This window comes from Equus przewalskii, chromosome 4 (genome assembly GCF_037783145.1).
Source record: "Equus przewalskii isolate Varuska chromosome 4, EquPr2, whole genome shotgun sequence".
NCBI classification, from domain to species: Eukaryota; Metazoa; Chordata; class Mammalia; order Perissodactyla; family Equidae; genus Equus; species Equus przewalskii.
Window position 1 is genome coordinate 14,913,976 of NC_091834.1, and position 19,842 is coordinate 14,933,817.

General features: G+C 51.1%; 1 protein-coding gene across 1 annotated transcript in view; it reads right to left on the reverse strand.

Moving 5' to 3' along the window:
• The window catches only part of GCK (glucokinase), a 50,537-nt gene that overhangs the window by 2,783 nt on the left and 27,912 nt on the right, over positions 1 to 19,842 (reverse strand). Inside the window, exons 2-7 of the mRNA XM_070615508.1 lie at positions 5,624 to 5,786; positions 4,910 to 5,064; positions 3,691 to 3,810; positions 2,366 to 2,461; positions 2,074 to 2,173; positions 407 to 590 (exon numbers count right to left, since the gene is read on the reverse strand). Coding sequence (XP_070471609.1) covers positions 407 to 590; positions 2,074 to 2,173; positions 2,366 to 2,461; positions 3,691 to 3,810; positions 4,910 to 5,064; positions 5,624 to 5,786 — 818 coding nt within the window. The remainder of the gene's footprint in view (positions 1 to 406; positions 591 to 2,073; positions 2,174 to 2,365; positions 2,462 to 3,690; positions 3,811 to 4,909; positions 5,065 to 5,623; positions 5,787 to 19,842) is intronic.

Consider the following 19,842-nt stretch of genomic DNA (forward strand, 5'->3'; position numbering starts at 1 on the left):
TGAGGGCTGGTTCTCAAGCTGTGTTGTGCGAGCCCGCAGCGTTCCCCAAAATACAGCTGTCCGTTCTGTGAACCTGGACGGATCTGTCTGTACTTTGGGGAACTCTGGGTTAAACCCAGTTAATGTTCCTGGGGGCGTCTCAGAGCCTTCCTGCCCCCTGTCCAGGGGGCCAGGTCCCGGCTCATCCATGCACAGACTGTCTTTTTGAGGACTAAACCTTCACATCTCTCACTGTTCCCGGTTTACAGAGGGCCACGACATGCGTGGGAGCTGGAGGAGGAGACTAGCCGGCTTACGAGGGGGTTGTCAGTTTGCTTTTCCCCAGAGCTGTTTAAAAACAAGCCTATTATCTGCGTGGCCGGCCCCATCTGCCGCCCCAGCGGGCTGGGGGAGGGGCGCGCCTTACAGCTGCTGGCCAGGGTTCAGGGAGTTCTCGTCCACCACGCGGTCGTACTCCAGCAGGAACTCGTCCAGCTCGCCCGCGTCCCCGAAGGCGCCCCACTCGGTGTTGACGCACATGCGGCCCTCGTCCCCTTCCACCAGCTCCACGTTCTGCATCTCCTCCATGTAGCAGGCGTTGCAGCCGGTGCCTGTGGGGCGGCAGCGTCACGCCCCAGCTGCCTAGGGCGGGGCATGGCACCTTCCTGCGACCTTGCCTCTCCTGGATGTCTCCCCATCCCTGAGTAGGCTCTGGTTCCTGCAGGCGGGAAGCCCTTTGGGACCCTGTCTTCCCAGCTTCCTTGAGCCCTCCACACCCACCACTGTGGAAAGGTTTCCCTGCGTCCCTGGAGCAGAGGAAAGGTGGCTTTCTCACGCACCAGAAGACCTGGGTTTGCTGTGTGACCTCAGGTAGATAAGCCCACCTCTCTGGGCTCTTCCTCTTCCCTAGGAGGGGATGGTAACACCTTCTCCTCCCATTTCCTGGGTAGTTGGGAGGATTGAGGGAAACGTGTCAAAGTGCTTTGCCAACTAGAGATGGGTGTGGGATGTTATGATTTTATCTTCAGCACTGAGCAGAGTAACCAAGAGTGTTTGCAGAGCAGATGTGAGCACAGGCCGCCCGCTGCCATCTCTGCTCCAAGAGGGGTATGCCTGAGGCCAATGGCTGCAGAACTCAGGTTGTGGTGCCCCAACCCCACTGCCCCAGGCAGCTGTGGAGGAGAGAGCGGGGAGGATGGCCAGGGCTCCTGGAGGTGGTGGCCTTAATGACAACTTTCCATCTGAAAGGCGAGGATGAAAGGAGAAGGTGTGACACACAAGAGGAGAGACACAGCAGGTCAGGCTGCAGCTCAGGACACAGACATACAACTGCAGGTGGGGTCCTAAGAACACAAATATATAACCTTTCAGGGCTAGCTCCGAAGGGCCCAGCAAAGCAAACAACTTTACCCCTGACTTTCTGGGTAACCAGGGCACAGAGAGTCCAGAAAAAACCCTGCATGCCTGTGTGCCCACGGGCTAACTGATGTGACAGGATTGCTTTTCAGTACACGCTCGTTGTAACACCTTGGGAACTTCTGGGAAAGGCCGTTGGTCAGTGTGGAAAGCCCCGGAGGCCGGCACTGCCTCCCTTCCTGGTATCTGCCTTTACTTCTGGCAGGGCAGGCTGCTGCCCTGGCCAGGGTTAGACCAACCAGGAAGGAATGACGACTTTTGCTTATCCTCTTCCACTTGGACAAATCCGTCCAGTTTGGTCAATTTACCAGATAAGGTGTTTTAATTAAATCCTGATGGACTAAGCGGACATGCAGCTGGTGTGCCATCTGATGCAGTGACCTGCACGTGTTGAAATGCTTCCTACCAGTAAATAGCGCCTGCATTCAGGACAACATTGCTGTTCCCCAAGACTGTCTGGGGCTCCAGCACCTGTGGGATTGGTGCCTGGCACATAGGCCCTGCTCCGGCCATCACTGATTGCTCAGGACTTTGGCCTTAACTCCTCGGGGCCCGAGGCAGAGGCAGGAGGAGGCCTGTGCACCATGCTGTAGACAGGGGAGCCTTAGCGCTGTCTTTTGACAGCAGAACCTTTTGAGGTGGCAAGGCCCCTGGATAGGGCAGGGCACACGTTCTTACCCACAATCATGCCAACCTCACACCGGCGGTCTTCGTAGTAGCAGGAGATCATTGTGGCCACAGTATCATTCACCATCGCCACCACGTCCATCTCAAAGTCCTGCCAAGAGGCGCAGAGGCAGCGGTGATAGGGCTGGGGGTCTCGACTCAGCCTGCTCTGGGCTGGTCCAGCCAGGTGAGGGAGGACAGGATTCCTTCCTGGGTGGACGCCCAGAAGGCCCTCCCCGGCATCCTGGACTCGGGGGAGAGTGAGGGGGACCCAGGGCAGGGGCAGGGGCAGGTGCCGCCTCACCCCTCTCCGTTTGATGGCGTCTCGCAGGAGCCCCACAATGTTGTTCCCTTCTGCTCCAGAGGCCTTGAAGCCCTTGGTCCAGTTGAGAAGGATGCCCTGAGAGAAGAGGAGGGCCTCTGTGGCTGCTGACGAATGCTGGGGGCAGGGGTGAAGGGAAGGGGAGCTAACTCGGACAACAGGGACACGCACCCCACTTTAGAGTCGAGGAAACTTAGGCTCAAAGCAGCCACATAACTTTGAGAGGAATTGGAGACCATTCGCCACAAACATCTCGTATTTCTGCAGGGCTGGGTCCCAGCCAATTTCAGAATCTTTGTATGGTAAAGCCCAGAGACGTCTCCCAGAGCAGGATGTGATCCAGAGGGGAGCGGCCCTGAGTAAGATCGGGCTTCTCTCCTGTAGCGCACCCTCTGCATGTGAAGGAACCATCTGGAGCTCTGTATGCTGTGGGGACTGGGGCTCAGAAAACCAACACGAGCTGTTGCTCCAGCTGCCATTCTGCTGTGAGTACCGAACTGGCTTTCTCTCTGACCCAGAGGTCTCATGTGTTAACTCATGCTGGTATGATTTATACACTCATGTATATATGACTGTGTAATGTACATGTGTATGTACATGCATGTATATTTACATGTGTGCACATATGATTCGCACTCATGCATCTAAAATTTACATCCATGTGCATGTCCAATTGGTGTGTTTATGTATGTATGCATGTAAAATTGAGGTATGTATATAATTTATGTATAATTGACGTATGTATATATATCTGTATAATTGATGTGTTTATGTTTGTATAATTTGTGTCTATATGTATGCATGTATGATTTACATGTGTATATATGTATGTGTAACTTACTTGTGTGCATGTGTGTGTATGTGTAGCTGTGGCAGACTAACTTGCCAGCTCGCAGGCGAGGTGAAACCGCAGCCCTGCACATTTCTGTCTCCGCCACAGGTGGTAGAGCAGGTGACGACATGCGGGCATGCTGGAGCCCACCTGCCCGAGTGTGGGCCTCAGCGTTGTCACTTCCCGTCATGGGCAAGTTGCTAAGCCTCAGTCTCCTCGTCTTTCACGGGGGTGATCATAGTGCACGCCTCGCAGGGTGTGGGGGGGCAAAGAATAGGGATCCACTAAGGTTACTTCCCGAAGTCCCACAGAACGTAATAGATGGAGCCACGGTTTGGATCTTTCCCAACTTGTGTGGCTGCATCTGGAGGCAGCACAGGGCAGAGTTCACAAGGTGCCTTTCTCTGGGGTGCATGTACATCCGTCTGTGCGTCCATCCACCTCCTCCCCCACACACCCCTGCACCTGGCCCTACCTTGTCTATGTCTTCATGCCTCACAGGAAAGGAGAAGGTGAAGCCCAAGGGCAGCTTCTTGTGCTTCATCTGATGCTTGTCCAGGAAGTCAGAGATGCACTCGGAGATGTAGTCAAAGAGCTGGAAGAGCCATTTGACCACAGAGGGTGGGCCAGCTGCAGCCGCCTGGGGCCTCGAGCCTGACGTGTTCCTCAGCCCATGCTGAGGCATCAGGCCCCAGGAAAGCAAAGCCTCCGGGCCTGACCTCACTTCCCCTGTCCTGATCGCCACTGCTTGTCGGGACTCAGGCCCTGAGCTTCACCCAATGCCAGAGTCCGGGCAGCCCCCAGGACAGGGTGACACCAGGACCGGGTTGGTCCCAGCTCAGCTGTGTTCTGTCAGCCTGACCTTCTCAGCTGGACCCAGTGAGATCTGGCCTCAGACACACAGGGCAGAGGCATATCCCTGGTCATAACTATGATTTCTGTCACCAGCACCCAGAGTGTCCTTTTCGTCCTCCGGCTGTCCTGGCTGCCCTACCCCTGCCCCTGCCGAGGACCAGTCCCCACCCCACTCACGTGGGCCTGTCCACAGAACTGGGCATTGCTGAGAGCTCTGCTGATTGACTCAGCTCCCTGCTGGGTGCCGGGGACCAGTGAGGCACCCACACCACCCCTACTGCCTTGATTCATGCCCAGTGCCAAGCATTTAGGGGTGTGGTGAGGACCAGGCTGCCATGGGCCTCCTGCCTTGAAACCCTGCCACTCAGGGGATCAGCTCTGGTTCTGTCCACCTCCCCCCAGGGTTCATTCTACTTCTGATCCCCCTCCTTAGTCCTCCCTGAGGTCAGGATGGCCTTGCTGCCTGCGCAGACATTATGATTGCAGTCATCCCACTTGGTGTCCATGCCGGTGCAGAGCAAGGGGCGATACATGGGGAGGGGGTGGAATGTGTGGGCTGCATGCTGGCTGGACCACCGTGTTCTCTTAGCTACCCTGTCATGTTTCTGATCCTTCTGGGAAACTGGGCAGGGGTGTAACTTGCTGGGACTGTGCCCAGTGGCCATCCACCTAGTCCTCTCAGCTGCCTGCCTGGGCCCTCTGAGGCTGGGTGACCCTCCTGCCTACAGCTGCCCTCCCACCCCTGGTGGACTGGTGGGCCTTCCCACCAAGGCTAGCTGAGTTCTGAGATCCGGGGTGGTCTTGACCCTAGCCCCCAGCCCCCGGCCCAAGCTGCTCACCATCTCGGCGGTGCCCGTCATGGCGTCCTCGGGGATGGAGTACATCTGGTGCTTAGTTTTCACACTCCACTGCCCCGCCTCGCCCTCCCCCACCTTCACCAGCATCACCCTGAAGTTGGTGCCGCCCAGGTCCAGGGAGAGGAAGTCCCCGACTTCTGCAGCCACAGGGAGAAGCACATCAGCCTTAGGGGCACCACCTGGCAGGACCCCCAAGACCAGGGAGAGCAGGAGGGGATGGCACGGGGGGTCCAGAGCAGCTGGACCTGGGGCTGTCAAGGCCAGACATCTGGGGAACCCCCGAGTAAACTGTGGAAGGAGTCGAAGCTGAACTGGGAAAGTCGCTGGGAGCCCTCTGCCTTGGACTGAACTCACCCCGAGCCCAGGGCCCAACTGAAGACCTAATGAAACGACCCAGTCTCAGGATCAGGCTGGGTGTCCCCCAAGTGACCACGGGGAACCAGTTTCCCATTGCGACTTGAAAAAATCCAGTTTTCCTGAGACTGGGGCTGGGCCAGCGGAGCCGAGGGTGAGAACTGGCCCGTGTCTGGGGCCCAGTGTGTTTGCGACTTGTCTCAGGGCTGCTGGCGTCAGTCAGAGCCGCTAAGAAGGGCCAGGGGTACCTCTTCCTGCTCGGGCCTGGGGACAGCTGCCTCCAGATGAGGAGCTGCCATTCCCACGTGGGTCCCATCCCTGCCTGGCCCTGGCCCACAGTACCTGAGCCTTCCGGGGTGGAGCGCACGTAGGTGGGCAGCATCTTCACAGTGGCTTCCTCGTGGGTCTCTAGCCTCAGGCCTCGGTCCATCTCCTCCTGCATCCGCCTCATCACCTTCTTCAAGTCCTCCTCCTGCAGCTGGAACTCTGCCAGGATCTGCTCCGCCTGCACAGGGAGAGGGCGCGGGTGTGTGGGGGAGGTGGGAACCGGGCGTTTCCAACACACCTAGAGGGTCTCCTTTACCCTCTGACCCTGGGTCCAGGATGACCCATTGTTTCAAACTACCACAGTTAAGACCAGTTGAAAAGTTAGAATAGCAGAGTTCTACGAGCAGCCTCTAAACAAATGTGACCTGGAGTGTGCTGGAGGGTGAGGGGCAGAGGGCAGATGTGGCGCCTCCCTTTGTGCCTCAGATTCCGCCGATGGGAGGAGGGAGGCGCTAACCTGGAAAGTGGATGAGACAGGCGCTGGAAGAGCATGTCTGGAGGAGACAGGCAGCTGGCATTACTGTCTAAAAGATCTGGTCATTCTCCCTCCAGGAATTTATGCTAATGGAACAAATGGGCAAGTGTGCACAAATGTGTCTAAGGGATAGTCAAGGGAACACTAGTTAGAGGTGAAACTGGTTAGGGGTGTCTGGTTGACGAAAGCATGGCGGTCCCTAACATGGAAGACTCTGTAGCCATCAGAGGGAGGAGGGTCCCTATGCATTGACAGAGGGAGGCCTGCATGCAGAAAGCTTGGATTCAATTATGCCATTCCCGTGAGCATGGGCGGCCCGGGCTCAGTCTCCTCCAGCACCTTCCAGGGAGTGACCGCTCACCCCTCCATGGTGGCCCGAGGTCAGGCTGTGAACGCAGCTGCCCATACCCATGTGTCCCCAGTAAGTGGGACCCTGCATGTGGACAGCGGTGTGGCTGCCCCTTGCCTCTTTCCCACATATCCTGGAGAGAAGAAGGTTACTTTAATTCACTGGTTATTTGGACCAAAAAGGAAAGGAAAGTTACTCTGATCAAAGCCGTGGGTCCACTTTTCACAGAAGCTCAGTCTCTTCACGGCCGTCTCCCCGTAAGCCCAGGGCCGGAGATGCTCTGAATTCCAGCCAGGAGGCAACACAACCCTTTGCCCCTTCTTCCTCAGTTTTCAGAGCCCACATTTCGTTGGAGAAGGTAGCACATTAAAGGAAGGCAGCCCCTGCCCAGACCCAGGGACAGCCCGGGGGGGTGGGGGGGGGCAGGGCGCTAAGCCAAGCACAGCGATCCTCTCCCCTTCGGCTGGTGATTTGGTTTAGAGCTGGGCCTGTGGCTCCGTTCTGGCCGACGACAGGTAAAAGGAAGCCTGATTTTAGCAGGAGGGGGCCTTCTGGGGAGGTCAGTGCCCCCACACTTAAAATTTAAACCCAGGGAAGGTCACAAAGGGATGGGGCTGACAAAGTCTATGACAAAACACAGAATCAAATACCAGTGTTTGCTATGCCATCTGCAGCTCCGGGCACAGGATCAGAGTAGCCCACCCCAAGGCTGTCCCCACGGGGCTCAGCCCTGGAGAAGCCTTAGCGCTCTGTGAAACCATCCAGGCTGTCCTCAGAGGCCCACAGCTACAACCTTTGCCTCTTTTGTCTGTCTTTCACACACTTTCAAATGTAAAATGCACCAGGAAGTAATAAGAACATTACCATCTGCTGAATTCCTCCAATATGCCAGACCCTGAGTTGAGTGCATTACACAAGCTGCCTCACAGCATGCGAGGGGAGGTACTGGCATCTGCCCATCTTCTAGGTGAGGAAAAGCTTAAAGAAGTTATTTGTGCAGGCACATGTAGCCAGCACGCTGCGGTGGGACCGGCACCCACAGCCATGCACAAGAGGACTGCTGTCAGGAGTCCTTGAGAGGCAGCCCAGCATCTCCCCCGAGACAGACTTGTTCAGAGGGACAGCTTATAAGACATCCACGGGCTCTTAATAAAAGTGATGCTGATCCTGCAAAGGTCCAGCCCTCGGGCTCTGCTGGGCTCCATCCTCTGTCCTGGCAGCCCCTCTCGTGGCCATGAAGCTGGACTCATGAGGGGCCTTGGACCAGAGGCTAGACCTGCTGTCAAAGGGGCCCTGACACTGACTGTGGGCAAAGCCAGAAAGTGCCCTCCACGGAACCCCAGAAATCACACGAAGTCGAACCTCCTAGTCAGGGAGCAATTTGGAGTTGCTATCTGAATTTAATTTTGATCTAGCAATTTCTCTCCAAAGAGTCTTGCAAGCACTTAAGAAGCACCTGCAGTGTTGGGACAGTGAGGACTCAACAGGACCCACATCCACCAGTAGGGACTTTACATGGACGCCGGGACACCACCTGACAGGACCTCTGGGGCCTTTGCAGGAGACACGTCTGAGCATGAGTGAAATAGGGAGACGGGACCTTTGCTGGACTTGATTCCATTCTGTAAATAAAGTTGGATCTGATTTGTCCTGTACAATATTCTCAAAAGCTTAAATTTGCTGCCAACGTTTAAATAGAGACACTTTTACAGAAAAATCTGGATTGGATGGGATTTCTGTAAAAGCAGGTCTGCATTCTCACTGTGGCTGTGGGGAGACTGCATGGGATGGGGGAGACTGCGGGAGATACCCTGTCATATGCCCTCACACTGTGTCCTGACCAGGCCAGGCACTGCAGGATCCTTCCACTGTCCATACCATGGGGGACTCCCTCACACACACTTGTGCCAATTCCCTGTTCCCGGTGGGCACAGGTTGGGGGAGTGGTTCTGGAAGGTTCTGGGGCCGCAGTCCAATATTCCAGGTGGTCACAGGCTGACAAGGGCCTCTGGCATACCTCACCTCTGGAAATCACATCTTGCCATGGGGAGTGTCCTCCATGCTGGGTGCAAGCCCCTTTCTCAGGTACATGGGGGCTGTGAACACCGTACTCCATCAGCATGCAAGCCCAAGAGGAGGGCACTCCCACCTGTGTGGTCCCTTCAACCCTCAAGGCTGTGTGTCTGGGGGGCATGGGTGAGGTTAAAGTCAAGGGGGCAAGGTCTGCCTCCCAGACCCCTGGGAACGATCCCAGGAGGCGGCACATGTACCAGGCCGTGCTCCAGCCTCCTCTTATCTCCTTTATCCATTTCTCCCTTATCCTGCTTAAATCACCAGGGACACAAGTACTTCATTATCTCATTTCTTACAAATAAGGAAACTGAGCACAGAGGTGCACTTTCCCAAGCCCACAGAGCCAGAAGGCTCAAAGCCCACCCCCCACCCCAATGGACTGCCTCCTGCCTGATTTCAGGGCCCAGGCCCCCAGCCTTTCCTGGAGCCCAGACCCCAGCTACAAAAGTCTCTTTTGAGTTTCATGCTGGGTGTCTGTGCCAGCTGGCTTAAAGGACTTGCCTGAGCAGTCTAGGAAATGTGGGGTGCTGCCTGAGGAGCTCAGAGAAGTCACCCCTTCTCCCCTCCCCCCTCAGGCCTCGGGAGAACAAACAAAGCATGGACAGGCCTGCCCCCCGACCCCCTGCAGCTGTGCCCTCACCTGCTTAACAGGAGGTCACAAGACACATCATCAGGGCTCATGGCTACACCCAGACATGGGGGGTTCCTGCCCAAACAACCTCCCCACCTCCAGCAGGGCCACCATTGACCCTGTCTCACCAGCAGATTCCCACTGCCTGCCAGGCACTTCACGGGGTGCTGGAGAACAGACAAGACCCCTGCCCTCAGGGAATAACAGAACAGAATCGCAGCAACAAGTGAATGGGCAGCAGGTTGCTGGAGAGGAAACGAAGCGGGGAAGAAAAAGAGGTGAGAAGCTGCCGCTTCACATGAAGTGGACAGGACACCTGCACAGACAGTGCCAGGAGCACAGGCCTGAAGGGAGCTCAGAGGGCGGCCCTTCAGGAGGAGGCCTCACCGAGGGGTGAGAGGCCCAGAGGCTGTCCCAACAAAGTTGGGGGTGGTGAGGAGTGAGAGTCTAGACTTCTTCTGGAGGCCGAGCAGTAACCATCTGCTGACAGATTGAGGCATGGGGGTGAGGAAAAGAAGAGTCCGGGGCACCCCTGTGGGTTTGGCCTGAGCAGCTGGGCGAGGGGTCCCACTCGCAGAGATGGCTGGGTTGGGGTGGGGAAATTGGGAGCTTGGTCTTGGCATGTTGGCATGTCTGTGAGCCAAGGGGAGATTGATGCCAAGCAGCAGTCAGATATGTGGGGCAGGAGCTCAGGCTCCTGTCTCCAGTCTGGCTGGAGATATAAATCAGCAAGCCGTCAGTCTGTGGACAGTTCTTAAGGCCATGGGCCTGGCCAAGGTCTATGGAACACAGGTTGGAAGCAAGGTGAAGGGGTTGAGCTGGTCGGGCAGGGGTGCGCAGGGCTGGGTCCGCGGGGCTCGGCTGGCAGGACACTGTGTGGTGCCTCCATCTGACAGGTGCGGAGACTGAGGGAAGGCCTGAAGATGCTTCCCACCCCAGCACAGACTGGGAGTGGCCGGCCTGAGTGGAGCAGTGGGCCCCAGAGAGCAGGGCCCCTGGGCAAGAGCCCATCCTGGTGACCTGGAGGGCAGTGTGGACTGGCCATGAGTCCAGCTGCAGCCTGGCCCCTGTGCCCCCAGGCCCTCAGGTAGCTGCATACTGTATACACAGTGGGTGACCCTGGGCCAGTTGTCCACATACGCCTGGGGGAGAGGATCCCTGATCCACCCTAGACCTGCCACAAGGATCCCAGAGAGCCAAGATGGGAAAGCCCCTGAGAGCCAGAGGACACTGCGCAGTCGGACGTTCCCCACTGCGAAGCACAGGCCTGAGCACCAGAAGCGGGGGGGCAGAGAAGGGGGCCGGGGAGGGGTGTGGTACCCTCAGCTCCAGGAGCAAGTTCCCTAGAAGGTGCCGTCCCTGGAGACCCCTCCTCCAGAGGCTGAACTGTGAGTGTCAGGAGGCGGCAGTGGGGAGGGTGCCGGTGACAGGCACAGCTATCTCTTAGCCTGAGTGGCTCCTTCCAAGGAGACAGTGCCATCCAACCTCTACTCTGCCAAACGAACTGCCCTGACTGCGCAGGAAGAACCGACCCCTGCCGAGGTCCTGGGACCCCTTCCCTGGCTTTGAGGTGACCCTTACCAGATTCAAGGTTGTCTGGGCCTGGGTCCTCCTGGCATCCATCGCCATCTTTCTGAGGGGCCAAGAAGTAGGTTTTTTGGGGGTGGAGACACTCCTGCCTGCGCAGACGCAGGGCTGGGCTGCGGCCCCAGAGACTGAGGCCCACCTGTGCAGGTGAGGGCCACCTGGCTGGAGAGGTGCTGGCCGCAGGCCGTCTAGGGCTTCTGCACTGAGAGCACTCAGCAGGCGGCTGCTGAAATACTCTGCCCACTGCCGGGTCAGGCAGGGCCGGAAGGGCAGAGGAGGACTGCAGGGGGTCAGGGTTGACAAGGGCCATGGGGGCAGGGCCGTGGGGCGGCGCCCCAAGCCCTCTGCACACTGGGGTGGGGATTCGCTGCCCAGAGGTACTGGGGAGGAGAGGGAACCAGTCTATCCACCCTCAAGTTCTAGGATGTGCCAGGGTGGGCAGTCACCGTGGTGCCTGGGGCAAGGGAGCGCACTGAAGAGCCTGGCAGACAGGGAGGGCGCTATGGAGGGTTTGGCCCGTGCAGGCGCAAGAGTCCGGCCTCGGTCTTGGGCCACAGGAACCCCTGGCAGATTTTCATACCATCCGGGGTCTGTGCAGCACCTGGGTGCAGAGGGCAGGCTGGTGGCAGGGAGGCTTGGCCTGAGGCCCTGACCAGGGGAGACCCCTCCGGAAGCAGGTGCGGGAGGCTCCTGGTCCAGCATCCCCTGGCAGGGGCAGGGGCGGCAGGGGCGGCGGGGGCCGGGGAGGAGCAGGGGTGGAGGCAAGAGCGGGGAAGTAGGTGGAGGCAGGGTGCCACCTGGATGGCAGCTCCATCCCAGGGCCGTTCCCCAAAGTAAAAAATGCTAGTTTTCGTCAGGCTCTTCAACGGTAAGTCTTCAAAACCTGCCTCAGAAGCCGGGGAGGTCATCCGGGGGTTTTGGGCTTTGAACGCTGGATGACGCTCAGACAGCGTCCCCCAAGATCGGCCGAGCTGCGGCGCTGGTGTGAACTTGTCATGCCGTGGACGTTCCAGCATCTGCCAAGTCTTGCTAAAATTAGCAGGAGCTCCCAAGTGGGCAGAGTCAGGATGGTGGCTGGACAGAATGTCAGGCTCTTCTACCGATTGCCAGTGTGGTCACCCTCAGGAAGCCCTTGACACGACTGATCGCTTTCCGAAAATAGAGCAAAAAGGGCTTCACCAGCCTTGCCTGTGACAGGTCATTGACCCAGCAGCCTCTGGCTCTGAGCTACTGTTTGCACATGGGGTGCAGGGCTCATGCCCAGGTTTGGAGTGGGGGGCCTTGTGGACCACCAGGCCAGGCAACAGGTGCCCTTCTCCTGGTCCAAGCACATAGCTCCCAAGAAGAGGATCAGAACACCCTGGCTCTGCCCTCTGGGAGGTGGGAGTGGACAAGGGCGGAGTGAGGCAAATGGACTCCTTTCTGGCTTGCTGGACTTCCAGTGCCCTCTCTAGCCTGCACTTTGACCAGCAAGCACCCTTCCCCAGAGCCCTTTCCTGGTGCCACATCCTTGCTTTGCCCGGCACCTGTGAGGGCAGGAAGGGGTCTGACACCCCAGTTCCCCACGCTGGTGAATCCTCCAGAGCCAGACTCTCACACCTCATGCCAGCCTTCTTGTGCACCCAGCACTTGCCCTGTGTCACCGCTTCCTCTTTAGGTGAAGGAGTGACACCAGGGGGTCAGCGTAGACAGAGGAGAGACCTGTCTAGAGAAGAGGGGTCAGGAGAGGAAAGGCCTCAGAGACACCGGCTGGTAAGGGAAGCCCAGGACGTGCTCAGAGTCTTCAGTATCTCACGGGCTGCCCTGAGGAGGCTGGATGAACATGGTTTCTGCTTAGATTTTCTAAAAAAGCCGAGAGCTACCCAGCGATGAACTAGGATGTTCCAGTAGATAGTGAGCTCCCTATTAATGGGGCATTTGAGAGAGTAGAATCAGAGGGACTTTGCCCCATGTCCCAGTTGGGAGCTTCAACCCTTGGTTGCATGATATGAGTTTCTTTTTTATTTATCTCTAGGAAATAATCTGAGGAGTCCAGCGATGGATATTCTAGGTTATTCTTTCTAGGATCGAAAAATGGGACATAACCCATGTATCCAACTATAACAAATTGGTTAAATAAATTATGCTATATTTATATGGAGTCATTAAAAAAGATAAGATTGGGGGCTGGCCCAGTGGCGTAGCAGTTAAGTTTGCATCCTTCACTTCGATGGCCCGGGATTCGCCGGTCCGGATCCTGGGCGTTGACCTATGCACAGCTTATCAGGCCATGCTGTGGCAGGTGACCCACAAATAAAATAGAGAATATGGACACAGATGTTAGCTCAGGGCTAATCTTCCTTAAAAAAAAGAAAAAAAAAGGTAAGATTGATTGGCCTCTATTGTCATGAAAAGATGTCCATGATATATTTAAAGAGAATGTGGTGCCTACCCTCCAGTAGAGCCTCCTATGAGCCCCACCTCTGACATTCACCCCCTGTGTAGTCGCCATCCATGAAGAATAGGTCTAGCTGTGTAACTGAAAGGATATTGCAGAAATGATGGAGTGTGACTTTTGAGGCCAGGCCATTGAAGACATTGTGGCTCCTGCCTTGCTCTCTCTTGGATTCTTCACCCTGGGGGAAGCCAGCACCAGGCCATGAGGACACTTAGGTCCTATGAGGAGATCCACTGAGAATAACTGAGGCCTCTTGCCAATGGGCAGCTCCAACTTGCCAGGCAGGTGAGTGAACCACCTTGGGAGCAGATCCACCAGCCCCAGTCGAATCTCCAGGTAATATAGCCCAAGTCAACATCTTGACTGCAATCTCAGGAGAGACACTGAGCCAGAACAGCCCAGCCGAGCCACTCCTGGATTCCTGATGACAGAAACTGTGTGAGATAATAAAAATTTGTTGTTTCAAGCCATTAAGTTCTGAGGCAATGGATGTTACATAGCAACAGATGACTAATACAGAGGGAAAACAGTTATAAAATATAGTATGTCTATTTTTGTCATATATTATATATAACACAAACATGGGAGGAAATACAGCAAATAGTAATAGTAATTATCTTGAAGGTGGAAATATGAGTGATTTTAATTTATTTTCATCTTTGCTTATCTTTATTTTCTATGTTTTTCTGCAATGAGCGTGTATTAATGTAGCAATATTTAAAAATCAAGTTAAAATAACAAAAAGATTGGGCCTTATCTGCTATTTTTGCACAGAAGCTCTGAAGTTCAGATTCATAAAAGTGGAGGTTCACAGCTAAATGGGTCAAATTACCAGATTCCGTATTCAGGGGGAAAGAAAGTGGGGCGCAGAGCTGGGGGCCCAGCGTGACAGCCCCTCCCCCGGCCTGATGGCCCTCAGCACCAGCTGGCCACCGGCATGGGCTCCCCCTGTGCTGATGCAACAAGGTCTGGAAGCCAGCACGGTGTTGCAAGTGTTTGCTTATAGCAGGATAGACTGCAGACTGGCTGTGCCCTTGTGTAAGGGCAGGTCAGGGGCCTGGTAGTGGGAGGATGTCAGGCAATGTGGCCAGGATGTCAGGGACAGAGCCAAGTGGTAGATGAGCCAAGAGACAGCAGAGTGCCCTGGGGTTATGATACCCCAGCTAGCGAGTGTCCAGGAACTTCCACATACTGACTGCTGTGCCAGATGCTCTACATGGCTTGTGAGCTTGGGGTGTCATTTTCTATGTGGGGAAATTGAGGCCCATGGGAGTAAAGGGACTTCTTAGATCTCACAGCTGTAAGTGACTTGGCTGGGATTCACCCCCAGGTTCGTGTAACCCTAGGAGTGCTGACAGTTTAGTCTTCCTGACTAGATGGGGGGCTCCTTCAGGGCCAGGCACACAGTGTGGGATCAGGAAATAGCTTCTGGTGCTGCTTCCATGCTGGAGATGTTCAGAGACCTCAACTTCGGGTGGTAGAGATGGGAGTGGCGGCAGCCACCAAGGTCTGCACTGCCCTGTGTTTGCTTTTGACAGCAGGTGGGTCTGGAGGCTGGGACTGCATGTTGGGGGGAAACCTAAAGGCTGGGGCCATGGGTAGAGTAGAGGCAGAGTATGGGTGAGGGAACAGGGAGCATCCTACATGTTGGCTGGGAAGGAGGAAGCAGGATAACAGTGGGGTGATGCAGGAGCATGAGGTCGCCCACCTATCTGAAGACTGACTCTACTGTTCACTGGCTGTAGAACTTGGACAAGACTCTCAATCTTCTAGGCCCCAGTTTTCCCATCAGTAAAGTGGAAGTAACTATTTACCTACCTCACAGGGCTGCTGAGAGGATCCAACGAGATAATACAGATAAGGCTCTTGGCAATACAAGTTGTTCAATAACTTGTAGCTATTTTTGCTACCAAAGGATTCTTTAGCTCCCGGGTCTGAGTTAGGCAACACAGGCTGTCCAAAGCTCTATCTCTATAGTAAGTCTAAGGCCAAACTCCCACCTCTGTGCCCACTTGTTATTTCAGAGTGTTCTAAGGAGACAGGCAAGTGTTACAGCCTCTTTAATGCCCATCCGGCACTAAATCAATGAAGCTTCCTGTCTGAAAAGAGGATGACATCACAGAAAATGGTGGAGTAGGAGGCTCCAGGGGTAAGTCCCTCCACCAAAACAACAATTATGCTAGAAAAATGTGGTCAAAATCAACGATTTTGGAACTTGAGAGCCTGATCAGACACTTACAGTAACTAGAGGGTGTTTGATGAAGGGAGAGTGGATCTGGTGGCTCATAAGTGAGCAGTATGCACAAACCAGCTACCACCCCCATTCCCTACCATGGCCATGGGATGGCTCCCATGTTCCTAGAGCAGCTGGCTGGAGTAAGGGTGCATTTGGGTTTACCTGGCAGTTCTCTGAGGGCTCAGCTCAGAGTCGCCTTTGTTTCATCTCCCTCAGGCTGCAGCAGCTTCCCTGGTGGCACCTAGCAGGAGATTTAAAGAGCCATAATGCCAGTTAAAAAAAATTGTGCGTGTGTATGTATGTGTTTTGGATCCAAACATTTATGGAATTCTCTGTCAGGTCACAGGCTGACTGTAGAGACACCAGAACAGAAACTTCAGGGACCACACATGACAAGAAATACAGACTTTGCAAAAATAGTTTGGAAAAGTCATTATACAATGGACAATTGCAGCCCTCAACAAGCAACAAAACCAATTCCTATGGAAAGGGAGAATCTGACTTCTGGAGTTTCCACGTTATACTGCTCAAAATGTCCAGATTTCAACAAAAAAAATTTACAAAGCATACAACAAAACAGGAAAATATGGCTTATTCACAGGAAAAAAAGAATTTGATAGAAACTATCTCCATGGAAACCCAAACATTGGAATTACTAGTCAAAGACATTAAATCAACTACCTTATACATGCTCAATGAGCTAAAGGAAACCATGGATAAAGAACTAAAGGAAATCAGGAGAACAATGTATGAACAGATGGGAAATGACAATAAAGAGTAGAAATTAGAAAAAGGAACTAAATAAAAATTCTGGAGCTGAAATGTACAATAGCTGAAATGAAAAAAATCACTAGAGGGGTTCAGAAGCAGATTTGAGCAGCCAGAAGAAAGAATCAGTGAACTTGAAGATAAGGCAATTTAACTTGTCTAATCTGCCTAGCAGAGAGAAGAAAGAATGAAGCAAAATGAATAGGACCCAAGGCTATGGATACCATTAAATATACCAACATAAGTATTGTGGGAGTTCCAAAATTAGAAGAGAGATGGAAAGGGGCAGAAAAAATATTTGAAGAAATGATGGTGAAACAATTCCCCAAATTTGATGAAAGACATGAATATACATATTCAAGAAGCTCAATAAACTCCAAGTGGGATAAACTTTAAAGAGACCCATACTAAGACACATTATAGTTAAACTGTTGAAAGGTGAAGACAAAGAAGAAATCTTGAAAGCAGCAAGAGAGAAATTGTTACAAAGGATACACAAAAAGATTAACAGCTGGCTTCTTATCAGAAACCATGGAGGCCGGAAGGCAGTGGAATGACATATTTAAAGTGCTGAAAGAACAAAACTGTCAATCAAGAATTCCATATCAAGAAAAACTATTCTTCAAGAATGAAGGAGGGGGGTCAGCCCTGTGGTATAGTGGTTAAGTTCGGTGTACTATGCTTTAGCAGCCCAGGTTTACAGGTTTGGATCCCAGGCACAGACCTACACCATTCATCAGCCATGCTGTGGTGGCAACCCACATACAAAATAGGAAGATTGGCACAGATGTTAGCTCAGGGCTTATCTTCTTTGGCAAAAAAAAAAAGAGAGAGAGAGAGAAAAGAATGAAAGAGAAATTAAGACATTACCAGATAAATAAAACTTAAGGGAGTTCATGACCAGTTGACCTGCTTTGTGGGAAACACTAAAGAAACTCTTTCAGGCTGAAATTAAAAGATGCTAGATAGTAATTCAAAGCCATATGAACAAAGAAAGACCACTGGTAAAGGTAACTATATAGATAATTAAAAATCCAATATTAGTGTACTTTTGATTTGTAACTCCTCTTTTTTTCTATATGATTTAAAGGGCAAATGTAGAAAACAATAGTTATAAATCTATGTTAATGGACATACAATGTATAGACATGTAATTTGTGACAATAACAATATAAAGGAAGAGGAATGGCGGTGTACAGGAGCAGCGTGTTTGTATGCTATTGAAACTAAGTATTAGTCAAACTAGATTCTTATAAGTTTAAGATGTTAATTGTAATCCTCAAGGCAATGACTAAGAAAATAACTAAAAATACACAAGAATAGGAAGAAAAAGAGGATCAAAATGGTACACCACAAAAAAATCAACTAAATACCAAAAAATAAAGCTCATAATGGAGGAATTCAGGAACAAAAAACATATAAGACATACAGAAAATAATAGCTAAATGTCAGAAGTAGGTTATTCCTTATCAATAATTACTTTAAATGTAAATGAATTAAAGTCTCCAATTAAAAGGCAGAGATTGGCAGGATGGATAAAAAAGAACATGATCCATCTATATACTGTCTACAGTGGACTCACTTTAGCTACAAAGACACAGAATTTGAAAGCAAAGGATGGAAAAAGATATTACATGAAAATAGTAACCAAAAGAGGGCTGTGGTGTCTATATTATTATCAGACAAAATAGACTTTAAATAATAAAAGTTTGCAAGAGAAAAAGAACATTATATATTGACAAAAGATTTGATCCATCAAGCAGATGGAAAAATTATAAACAACAGAGCACACAAAATACATGAAACAAAAATTTACAGAATTGAAGGGAGAAATAGAAAGTTCTACAATAATAGTTGGAGAATTTAACACACCATTTTCAATAATGAATTCAACAACCAGACAGAAGATCAGTAAGGAAACAGAAGACTTGAACAACACTGTAAATGAATTAGACCTAACAGACATGCAAAACATTCTCCCCAACAACAGCAGAACACACGTTCTTCTCCAGTGTGTATGGAAATTCTCCAGAAGACACCATATGTACGGCACACAACAAGTCTTAATAAATTTTAAATGACTGAAAGAATACAAAGTATCTTTGCTGGCCACACAGAATGAAACTAGAAAGGAATAACAGAAGGAATATTGGAAATGTATGGAAATTACACTCTTCAGCAACCAATGGGGCAAAGAAGAAATCACAAAGTAAATTAGAAAAGATGAATGAAAACATAAGATACCAAAACGTATGGGATTCAATAAAAGCAGTATTCACAGGAAATTTTATAGCTCTTGATGCCTACATTAAAGAAGAAAGATCTCAAATCAATAATCTAACTCTACATCTTAAGGAACTAGTAAAAGAAGAGCCAACTAAACTCAAAGCCAACAAAAGGAAGAAAATAATACAGATTAGAGTGGAGATAAGTTCAGTAGAGAATAGACGACAACAGAGAAGAGTCAGTGAAACTCAAATTACTAAAATCAGAAATGAAAGAGTGGACATTATCATCAACTGTACAGAAATAAAAAGGATTATAAGAGAATACTATGAACAGCTGCATGACAAGAAATGGATCACTTAGAGGAAATGGAAAAGTTCTTAGAAACACATGACCCACCAAAACTGAGTCAGGAAGAAACAAAAAAATCCGATTAGACTAATAACAAATACTAAAGACATTGAATCAGTAATGAAAAATTGACCAACAAAGAAAATACCAGGCCAAAACGGCCTCCCTGGTGAATTCAAAGAAGAGTAACCAATCCTTTCAACTCTTCCAAAACACCAAAGAGGAAGGAATGCTTCCTGACTCATCTATGATGCCAGCGTTACCTTGATACTGAAGGCGGACAAGGACACTACTAGGAAAGAAAACTACAGACCAATATCCCTTATGAATATTGACGCCAAAAATATCAACAAAATCCAGCAGTATTATAAAAGGATTATACACCACGACCAAGTGGGAGTTATCCCAGGAATGCAAAGATGGTTTAACACACAAAAATCAATCAATGTAGTACACCACATGAGACCACGTGATCATAGCAATTGATGCAGAAAAAGCATTCGATGAAAACCAATGCCCTCTCAAGATAAAAACACTCAATAAACTAAGAATAAAAGGAAATTTCCTCCTCATGGTAAAGGTCACATAGGAAAATCCCACAGCTCATACTCAATGATACTTGCTTTTCCTGTAAGATCAGATACAAGACAAGGATGTCTGCTTTCACCACTTCTATTCAACATAGTACTGGACGTTCTAGGCAGAGCAATTAGGTAAGAAAGAGAAATAAAAGGCATCCAAATAGGAAAAGAAGTAAAACTGTCTCTATTCGTAGATGACATAAACTTACATATAGATAACCATAAAGAATCCACAAAAAAAATCTGGTTGAACTAAATGAATTCGGGAAAGGATACAAAATCTACACAAAAAATCTGTTATATTTCTATACACCAGCAATAAATAAACCAAGAATGAAAATAAGAAAATAATTCCATTTACGATAGCATCAAAAAGAGTAAAATACTTAGGAATAAATTTAACCAAGGAGGCAAAAGATTTGCACACTGAAAACTACAACACATTGCTGAAAGAAGTCAGAGAAGACACAATAAATGAAAAGACATCCTGTGTTCGTTGGAGACTTAATATCGTTGAGAT